This window comes from Volvox carteri (assembly GCF_000143455.1).
Source record: "Volvox carteri f. nagariensis unplaced genomic scaffold VOLCAscaffold_46, whole genome shotgun sequence".
Classification (NCBI taxonomy): Eukaryota; Viridiplantae; Chlorophyta; class Chlorophyceae; order Chlamydomonadales; family Volvocaceae; genus Volvox; species Volvox carteri.
Genome location: NW_003307589.1, coordinates 123,914 through 134,878, shown reverse-complemented (window position 1 = coordinate 134,878; position 10,965 = coordinate 123,914). Strand labels below are relative to the sequence as shown.

At 56.4% G+C, this 10,965-nt stretch overlaps 1 protein-coding gene across 1 annotated transcript; it reads right to left on the bottom strand.

Moving 5' to 3' along the window:
* Positions 1-1,377: 1,377 nt before the first annotated feature.
* VOLCADRAFT_106550 (uncharacterized protein) lies at positions 1,378-8,510 on the bottom strand (the record flags this gene model as incomplete). The annotated part of the gene is made up of 9 exons (XM_002954775.1): positions 1,378-2,380; positions 2,975-3,112; positions 3,857-4,381; positions 5,116-5,286; positions 5,482-5,541; positions 6,248-6,341; positions 6,849-7,032; positions 7,581-7,774; positions 8,323-8,510. 9 exons carry the CDS (start codon positions 8,508-8,510, stop codon positions 2,135-2,137), a joined length of 1,800 nt encoding a protein of 599 aa, XP_002954821.1. The 3' UTR covers positions 1,378-2,134.
* Between the last annotated feature and the right edge of the window lie 2,455 nt (positions 8,511-10,965).

Genomic DNA, 10,965 nt, shown 5'->3' with positions numbered 1-10,965 from the left:
CGACCTGTCCGACAGGCCACTGCGTGCACGGTGCACCGAGCTTTGGCCTGCTGCTCCTTCGGCAGCACATCCAGGCTCGGCATTCGGTATGGGCCGTGCGCTTCATCATAGCTGCCCTCAGGCTATCTAACGCGCCATGTGGGTCAGGGAGGGGGTGGAGCTGCAGGAACCGCGGGCGGTACCGGGGGGACGGGAGGGCAGAAGGTGGTCTCCATCCCTGGGTCCGGACGCTCTCTGCCTATATGCTGCTCACCGACCCCGCCTTCCAACCGTGGGCCTTGACGACCGCCAGCCAAGCCGGGCCCCGACTCGGCGGAAGCGATCTACCCACGGATATCAGCCGGATTGTGGGCGCCCTGGGACACCTACCACCGCTCCGGGATACCGAGACCACCCCCCTGGGCAACCGCGTTGTGGGGTAACCCGTTGCTCCCCAATACCGGCGAGGCAGACCCAGACAGCTTGAACCGCCGCCCGGGCCTGGGGCGTAGGGGGAAGTAGGGGCTGCGCTACCGTACGTCCCGACACTGCGCCACAGCAACGGTAGCCGCCATGGTAATTGAGGGTGAAAAAGGGGGATGGCGCGGCTGACAACGCCCAGGCGCTGGAATGGGTCATGGCTGCGTGGGAGGCTTTGCCCTTCACGCCCCTCTCCTCCCCCCAGAAGGAGGAGAGTGCTTCGGCGGTCGTTCCCGTTGGGGTATACAGTTAGGTGGACGTGGCCACTGCCACCAGGCCCGGATCGGTATGTAACAAACACAAGCACACACACCGCTTCACGTCATTGAGCAATGCCCGACACCGACAAGGCGAGGAACGTGACTGCTGCTGTGACAGTGAGAGTTATGGCTTTCCCCGCTGCTGTAGCTGTGATGCCCCGCTGTTCCATGAAATAGAAGGGGTCCCAGGAGTTAGCCCGCGCGTGACGCCGCAGGGCAGGGCGGCCCCGCAAGGGCAGGCTGGGTCCCAGACCGGGGAGGGGACGGGTTGCTGAACCGACGCCAGCCCGGGGGTGAAGGCGTTTGGAGACCGGGCGATGGGGCTGCTGCTGGCGCGTATGTGTATGTGCTGTCAAGGGTGAGCTTGAAGCAGGGTGCTGGGGCGCGTGGGCCAGTGCCCTACCCTAACCCCGCTTGTAACCACCCGCACGGCTTTCCCCCAACAGGGAGAGGGCGTAGGGCGGAGAGGGCGTCTTTTGATGAAGGGAGACGAGTGCGGGAGGGGGAATACTCACGACTCTTGGCCCTGATGCTGTTAATGTTGTCCATTCACTACCCGCTGTGCTAGTCGACGAGAGCGGGGTTCAGTGAAGCTGAGGCACATACGTACAGAAGTACATCAAAACACACACGCTGTCCTGCCTGCCACCTCAGACTTAAATTCGCGGCTCAGTTACATACTTAAGAGAACACACCCTACACGCACGCGCCATAGCGCTGGTCGGCATGTTACCATCATCATGGCTTCCTCTCGCCACCTTACCACCACCGTCGCAACTTATCACATGTTCCATCTTTACGGCTCAGTTCAACACATACACACACACACAAACAATCTTAAGAAACAGCTCAAACACCACCTCTCCAACCCCACCATTGCACTTCCCCAAATCTACCCAACACACAACAATGATATCGCCAACGGACCTCCACATTCCGCTCTTTCTAGAAAGTACCACAGAGTCTGCTCCTCCCTATCCTAGCATCTAAAGTCCCGCCCCCATCCGCGTTGGACCTGTTTCCTGAATGTAGCTTAGTACTGGTTCGGTGGTCTTGTATGTACTTCACACTAACAATAACCTCCGCCCCCGCCTCCCTGAACACCGTCCACCGCCCTCCGGCCCCACCAAACCCCCACACCACCTTGGCCCATCGGCTAATGTTCCTCCCCTCCCCACAATGCCCCCCCACTCAACTAATGAATAAATCAAACACTCTCCTATGCACCCCCTGCTGCTATCCCATCCACCAGAGCCCCAATCCTGTACCACCACCACCACCACCACCACCAATTCCAAAGCCTAAAGTGGTGTCACCATCCCCTCCCGACCCGCCGCATGCCCCCTCCCCAGCTCTTTTTTTTAAGTTTTCTTCTCTCTTTAATTCTCTCTCCCTCTCCACACCTTTTTCCCACGTCACGCCGCTCGCGGCCCGCTGCCCGCCAGCCGTCCCGCCAGGTACCACTGCGTCGGCAGGAACACGAACTGCACTGTGCTCACCACAATCACCCCCAACCCGATGAACACAGTGGCCACGATGGTCCCAGCGAAGGAGGTGATGCCCAGCAGCTCCCCCAGCCAGGGGGCCAGCAGGAGGGACACGACGAGGAAGGCGGCAGAGGCGGCGGTCTCCAGAAGCGGCAGGGGAGGAGCGCTGTGGAGCTGCATGTATGTATGTATGTATGTTGCGGGGGGTCGAAGGGAGGGGGAAAGTGAGGAGGGATGGGGGGAAAAGATGGGGGGAAAAGATGGGGGGAAAAGACGAACCACGAGCGAGTGAAGCTGCTGTCAAGGAAAGAGAAGCAGAACTGGATGGGGGGAGAGAACTGGTCGATATGTCCAGGCGTGTTTGGTGTGTTGTGTATGTGCCTGACAGAGGGATTGTGAGGGGCTGGGCGGGGTTCGGTTATGTGAAGGGGGGATGGTATCAGATGCGGATTGGTGGAGAGGCAACGTGGTGGGAAGTGCCGGGAGTTGCAGTGGACGACGTTGAGGGGTGGAAGCCGTTGAGGGAGCCTTATCTTGTCCAAAGAGGTTACGAAGTACAGTATACCGGTACACCACCTAAATCCACTTCAAGCGCGTCTACTAACTGAACCTCCTTAACAGCCCCAACTCTTGACTTCAGCCGTTCAGAAACTTTCCAGGGCGGATTCACCCCATTGTCCAATCCACCCGCTAGCCCAATCAATTCTTTGGACGGTAATACCTTGAACTTTTGCACCCGACCCCTTTCCCCCACGCCGCCCATCCCACCTTGGGCACCTGCAATGCGGCGATGTGCCCCGCACGACGGCCCCACCGGTAGCACGTGCGCAAGTAACTGCCGTACGTAAGGCCCAAAAGCATGAAACCCCACTCGTAACTCAGGATCCAGCCGTACACTGGTTCTACCTGCGCGATGTGCGTGTGTGGGGGGCGGGGGAGGAGTTGGGGGAGGGGGAGGAGTGTGTACGACGGCCGGGATGAAGGGTAGCTGCAGACTGTGTGTGTATTGTGGGCGGAGGCCCACACGATTACAGGGGCTATGGAGCGGTAAGGGGGTGAAGGTCCTGTGTGTGTGTGTGTGTGTGTGTGTGCAGGTGTATGAGGGTGTGGGTTGGACAGTTGCAAGCACGGGTGTGTCGTACTTGCTTGTCCGGACGTACAGGTTTGCATGTCTGTATGTTCCTGTGTGCCGCCGATGCTTATAAAAGCCGACGTGGTTTGCACGTGTATGGCATGTGTGCTTCTGAACCACGTGTGCACTCCTGCGTCTTGCGTATGCATGTATGTATGTATGTTTGTACGCATGCGCAATACGACCACGGAGTCCACAGACGCATGAAGCGGGGCCCCCTGTTCATCACATCCACCGGAATATCCACCAGAGGCCACCGACGATATCCCCCGATAGCTCCCCAACCTCCTTCTCTCCTATCCTCCTCCAGTTGCTCCCTCCCCTTCGTCCGCTTCATCTCTGTATGAACCCAGGTTAGCTTGCGCCAAGTGCACAACCCCTCACAGCTCCGAAACCCCAAAACACACCTGCTACCGCCCAACTGCCACTTACACTTGCCTACCTACCTATCCAGCAAAATCACCTTACCAGGGTCTAGGCCCCCAGCTGCACGCATCCAGCCGCCAACCCGCACCCACCTCCGATGGCACTATAAGGATTGTCGTGATCACGGCTACTAAGACACAGCCGTAACCCGCCGCCAGCGATCCCGCCATAAAATACTTGGGGAACACCTCCATGCCCCCGCCAGCTGCGCCACCGCCGCCGCCGCCGCAACCCCCGCCGCCACCGCAACCTCCGCCGCCGCCAGCGGCGCTGCTCCCCAACATCCGCAGTACAGTGTCGGTCCCGGCACCGCCGAGTGACAGCGCCCCTACCCCCGCCCCCGTCGCCACGGCCGATCCGCCGCCGCCGCACCCACCGCCGCCGCAGCCGGGCCCGCCGGAGGTGCGGCGGCATCGCACCACCAAATGCGACACTGCTGGCAGCGCAGTGGTTGCCGCATGCAGGAGGGCGGGTGCTAGGACCGACCAGTGGATGCAGATTGCGGTGAGGACGACGGCCCAGGGCAGCAACACCATCCATCTCTCCGCAAAGAGCTGTCGGTGGGTGCGGCCGCCGCTCAGGCCCCGCGAGTCAGCTCGCAGCCGGTTGCGGTAGGCCTGGTGGTGGTGTTAGGCGGGGGTTGTGTTGAAATGGGTTGTGTTATTGTGTTAAATCGGGTTATGTTGGGTTGTATTATTAGGTTGGGGCTGTTGCGGTTGGTTGGGTAAGTAAGTGAACGCAGCTGGGTGAGTGAGAGGTGATGTTCAGGTGAGGATGAGGTCTCGTCCCGAAGGCTTTTCTTGGTCTTTTGAACACCGCGCAGACCCCCGCGCAAACAACCTGGCGAATCCAGCCGAACCCACACCGCTCCTCCTCCACTCTCCCCCTCTCCCCGCACCGTGAAGGGATCCAACCCCCCATCTGTAAACCGCCGTAACACAAACTTGCTCCCAGAGCATCTGGCAGAGCATCAACGGGTGTGCTGCCCTCGCGTCACTCACGCGAGGCCCCTGCCGTACCCAACCACCAACGCCACCACCCAACTGCCTGTGCACATCTAGCCCTGTTGCTGTACTTCCTCAGCCGCCAGCTCTTCCCTGTCCCACACCACCCCTCATTCTAGCCGCCTATCGCCAAACTGCACTCAACCACTCCTGCGGCCTCCCACCAGCCCCATAGCACACACACACACACATACAGATGCACACAGACTTACTGCTATTTCTTTCGGTACATCCACCCCTGAGTGCCCTATTTCCAGTTCTTGCTTCTTCCAGCTCAAAAACACACGAGAAACACACGCCGCCCCTTCGGAACACACACACGCACATACATACAGATACACACACACCTGCCATGCGGGGTTCTCCCGCACCAGCCACCCCGACCACCACACCCAGGGCTTAAAGGGGCCCAGCGTGTAGTGTATGACGTACAAGGAGGACCGCGGCAGCATCCAGCGGTTGCTGCCCACCACGTAGAGACCGATGTCCGCGTTGAAGGTGGTGGGAAGCCGCATGTACTGATGATGCGCAGTATATGTATGTATGCATGTGTGTATGCGCGGTGAAACATTCCACATCCAGTCGTGGATGGTGCCAGAAAGGGACGGGAGCGAGCAGAAGAAGGGAGGGTGGGGTGCTTGTGAGAGACAGATGGGAAGCAAAGACGTTGCGGCGGGAATTAGAGGGAGCGGCAGTAGCAGCAGAAGCCTGACCTGCTGCTGCTGCTGCTGTACCGGCTGTAGTGCTGACTTGGAATCCATGTCGGCAGCCGCCTGGTATGGGGCATCATTCATCACATCACATCACACCACATCATATCGTGTATCGCCGGTGTGCGTCACTTGCCACATGTCACACCATGTAACCATGCTAAAATCCTTCATGCACCGCGTCGTACATAGCCCCATCATGTTTACCAGCGTTTTCAGGGCTTCTTCAATGTGTTGCTATGCCGATATGAAGGGAGGTTGTTGGCTAGGAGAGGAGTCTGAAATTGCGACAGCTATTGCGGGATACATGTGCTGGGGGCGTGAGGAGGTGCCGTGATGGCGGTGGCCATGGTAGGCAGGAATACAATTAGTGAGGGGAGGGAAGCAACAGTAACGTAAAAACATAATATGATTAATATATATGTATATATATGTATTATAATCTTAAATAGTAAAGGACGAAAACCCCGGGAAGTATTTTTCAGGGAGGCACGACCGTCAATCTGTGGTAGAGCCCCTACACAGCGCCCCCAGGTCCCACAAGGCGAGAAAGTGCACCAGGAAAGGTTGCCGCTGCAGTGGCTATCCAGTGGCTATCCCCGGGGAAGTGCAATATCATATAATATATTTGGACCACGGGACCTCATAAACCACAACCGACACCACAGCAACAGTATTCGTTTAACATGAATGCAACCGTCTCTGCAACAGCATCCTTCATTGGCTACAGCACAACCATGACCAACTGACGTACATTGACGGAACGTACTTTGTACTGGTCGGGTGTGTACGGCGTCTCGGGGTCGAATAGAGGCGAGTGTGCGAAGCTCGGAAAGTAAGAATTGAGGAAGCCTTGATCCCCTCTGAGGCGCGGGTGGTGGTGGTGGTGGTGAGGTAGGAGGGAGGGAGCGGGGGAAAAGGGATGGGACGAGTTGGGTTGGATTGGGGGATTAGTCTGAGGGATTGGAAATGAAATGAAAATGCTCGTTTTCTGCTTCAACATTCCCCGTGCGACATCGCCAGAGCACATGGGGCCTTCCTGTCACCTATCCCCGTCCGTGTTACTCGCTTTCTCTCCCTCCCGCCCTTCCTGCGTTTCTACCCCTTTCCCCCGGGCACCGGGCACCTTTCTCCAAGAGTGCTTCTGGCCAGCTTCCACCTCCCCACCCCTTCCTCTTTCTCCTCCTCCCCTTCGCACGCCCAATATCACACACTCATTCCTTTCCGCGAGTACCCTCCCCCCAACCACAACCCTCCTCTCTCTTTCCTCTGTATCGTATTGTGTGAAATGCCGCTGACCGGGTTCACCCACACATCCCTTTCCAGAACGTTCGTACACTTCTGTACATATTCCCAACAGACATTCGTACCCTGTGTACGACGGCATGCTCCGCATCTTTGCCATCATGTCATCGTACATCTCCAGGGAAGGCACCAGGCTCATGACGCCCGTGTTGAATCGCTCGCTGTGCCGCAGGGCGGCACAGAAGCCCGGACACTTGAATATGACGTCCATGTTGCGAATCACCAGCACATCAGCATCCAAGAACACGACTGTGACGAGAAAGGGGGTTGGGGATCGAGGAAGGATGAGGAAGGATGGCAGGAGGGGTGGGGATCGAGGAAGGAAGGCAGGAGGGGCAGGGGGTAGGGGAGCTGCGGGTGTGTAAGAAGGACTGGAACCGCGTCGGCGGCCATAAACACATTGGGGCGAGTCGGAGGGATGAGGTGACCTTACCAAATGGGGCAATACGGACTAAGAAAGCTACCGACTTGCGGGGCGCGGAGGTACAAGTGAATGCAGGGACGGAGATGGGGTTTTAGACACACAAGACACAAACACACATGCACACACGAAGACACGTCGGACCGGGCCAACCTCCTTTTTCCCAGGTGGGCAAACGCGCCAGGTGGGATGCGCGAGTGGAACCGCATCCCCGCGTCCCCCAGCCATGCTGCATTCGCCCCCTCCCCACCATCTCCAACCCGCGCCCTCCATTCCCGCTTTCCTCCCCCCACGCTCTTCACATACGAGCAATCGCTCTGCAAAGCCCCCCATCACCCACAGGGACCCCATCACCCACAGGGACCCCATCACCCACTTTTCTTGTATTCGGTCATCTGAAATATGTACAGCTTGGTGTACACGTACGCGAACCTCGGCGGGAAGCCCGTGGGTTGCGGCCCTGTCCCCGGGTTCTTGACGGGGGCCACATGCACCACCCGCCAGCCATCAGCCGCCAGGGTGAGCTCAGAGCTGGCCTTCAGGGAGCCCGTGGTCAGCGCCACCATATCACTGCGGTAAGGCAGGCGGGGAGAAGGGGGGGCTTAGGGAAGGAGAGGGCACGGGAAATTTGTGGTTTGAGCTTTGGGGGCCGAAGGAGAGGCATAACATAGATGCAACTGGCGGAAGTCCTCGACAGAGTTCGGGCGCTGGAGACAGAGACGGTGGAAAAGAGCCTGTGCGTCACTGCGATGTGTATGCGGGTCTGGAGTGTTTGGTTCAGAGATGTGAGGAGCGTGGTATGTGGGAGAGGTGAAATTTGAGGCGGTGTAGTAGGACGATAGGCTGCGCTCGGCAACCATCCCCTCGAGTCTTTATTCCATGATGTAAAGCTCCTGGCCGGTTACGGCATGGCACGCTGCGAGAGGCTGGTCGTTGTGGCCATACCGAACACATAACGGCGAACGCCTCTGCCGCCCTTAGACTAGCGTGGCGCGCTAGACTTGAACCTAAGGCTGCACACGTCCTTCAATAGATATCCGCAACTGAATCGCGCTGTCGCTATAATGCCGAGGCGCAGCTGTCTCTGTAGCCCGCGCAATTTCGCAGGGGCAACGTACCGTGTCGTGCCAGATTCCCTTAGAGATTGCCCAAGCACCCGGGCAGCTAGGACGAAGTCTTCTCCATAAACAAGTGTCGCGTACGCCTCCGAAGACCTTGCAGGGGTCGTTTTGATAGAAGTCGTCGCCGCCTCGGACGCAAGGGACGCAACAAGTATTCCTATGACTGAAGCTGTCAAACCTAACATTTTTCCAAGTGGCTCGACACAGCTGTTACTATGAGTGTACCCTAAAGTGCTCGCATAACAAAAGCGTGGTACAAAGATGAGTTTTCTTATGCTTTTGCATTTTAAAAAATCCCTTCACAGTAACACAGGTCAGCGTTCGTATTAAAGGTAATATTCAAAGTTGATGCGTCGACGTTTTCGCTGAGCTTCTTGATACTTTCAAATTGTACTGTACGGCACGACAACCAGGAGAAAAAATGAGTTCTCGATAGTGGCGATCCATGCACTTACGCAGCTGATAATAAAGCACACTTTACGCGGCATCAGAGATCTTACAGCAATGTTGCTTCGCTTGCTAGGACACAGCCACGGTGGAAGCCACAGCAATTCAGCTCTTGCCACCGGCAATCCTCTTCTGTAATGCGGTCTAGCCGATCATTCACCTTCCTTCCAAACTGGTGCGCTTGCCGCGGTGCCCTGGTTTCAGCACATCAACAGTATCAAGGTAAGGGTACTGCATACCTACGTACAGGGCATTGACCAGGTACTATCAGGCAGTCTCGTGTCTTAGGGTTGGGTCACGACAGGGAGATGCGGGCAGGGGGTCAAGTTACACTTGGTAGATGCGTTCGGTCGATGACCGAGGGTTACCCGAGGATGCGAACATTTCACCCTTGCTGCATTCCTCCTCTCCAAGGAGCATCGTCCACGCATCCAGCACGACCTACCTGCTAACCTGACTGTACAGCCTGAGCGGCTGATTGGAAGGGGAAGGACGGACCCAAGGAGCAGCCGCGGCACAGATTGCATGCATGTACGCATGCTATACAGAACGGATGGGCACGCAGACAGACAGACGGACGAGCCGAAGCAGACAGATAAGCTGGTACACAAACAGACGGACAAGGATATAGACAGAGAAAGTGAACGGATAAACTGGCGAACGGTGTAAGACGAGTTGCCACACTCTTCCCAACCCTTCCACGAGCACTGTATATAACATCGGAAAAACCGACCCGCCGCTCTTCCGTACGTTTCCTTTGTGAACTCACGACCAGAGACCCGAGACTAACGATCCACAAATCTACGACGCAACACAGCCAGCACTCTTATGTTTATAACAGCAGGGCAAATCGATTTAGCTCACTGCTCACACGTAGATCCGGCAGATTCCGTTGGATGCCGGTGGTGGGTGCGGAACCTGAGCGATCCACTGAGAAGTTGACTAGGGTGAGAGGATGAAGGTGCCCCGAAATACCGGGGAAGGCAGGTTCTGCCGGGTAGCGGCCGCAGGGTGAAGATATGACCCCCCTGCCCCACACATACATACGTACATAACGTATAATAAGTGTGTTGTACAGTGTTGCATAATAACCTTGCTTGGTTGACAGGGCTCTCAATCCATCTGCTGGCGCTTGTTCGTCATGATTTTGATTAAGAACTGCGCGGTAAGAAAGATACTTAACGTCGGTGCACGGATGCATGGGACGGGTAGGTGTGGAGGAAGCCGCACGTGGGCATACGACAATTGTACGGACGTCAATTTAAAGATGGAAAGTAACAACACTTGTTGCTTGTAGGCACTACAACACCTGATGCATATACATACACATATCAGTATACATCACATATGCTAAGGCGCAGTTTGTGTCCCTGCAAAATTCCAGGTTCATTCTTGACAAAGCGTGGGACGTAAATCCCGCCAGCAAGGCGCATATACTCTCCCATGCCAATCGATCGGAGTTAGACCCGAGTTTAGTGACCTGCTATCGATATAGATATCCATGTGTGGAATTAACGCTGTCGACGACCCCAAACATTCCAGTGAATACTGCTGGAGGGGTGTGTGTGTGTGTGTGTGTGTGCCGTTCCACTCGATAAACTCAATCAAACACCTTTAAGGAAGTCGCGGCATGGTTGCAGAGAAGGATGAGGGTGTCCCGAACGTTCGATGTTAACAACCGGGAAAGGTGGCTAGGAACTGCCAGGCTAGTGGACAGGGGTGAAGCTACCTACAACCCTCTACTCTACACAACGAATCATCCATAAGTACACATTCGCACATCCTTTATACTATATATACTTTTTTATTACGCGCTTATTTCCACATATACACCAGTTTATTAAAATATAGACCGCAATCTGTATGTATATGGCAGCGGAGGGAGGAATACCACTACAGCTCTCATCATGCCCTGCCCACACTTAAGGCGTGCGGTGCGGGCAGCGCCGAAACCCATGCTTATATACATACGTGCGGCACGCAACACGATGAACACATATTGTATTAATAGATATAGGATGCATCTGTAACAAAACATACAACTTCGCACTGAGTCCTTTCCCTGCGTGAGCTCTTCACGTCGCCCCCATCACTCTCCTCATCTGCAGCACACCTTTCCCTGCGGCGCGTGCGTGGCGTATTTCCGTGTTAATAGCCAACCCAGCCGTTGCACCACAGAGGGCGGACTCGGAT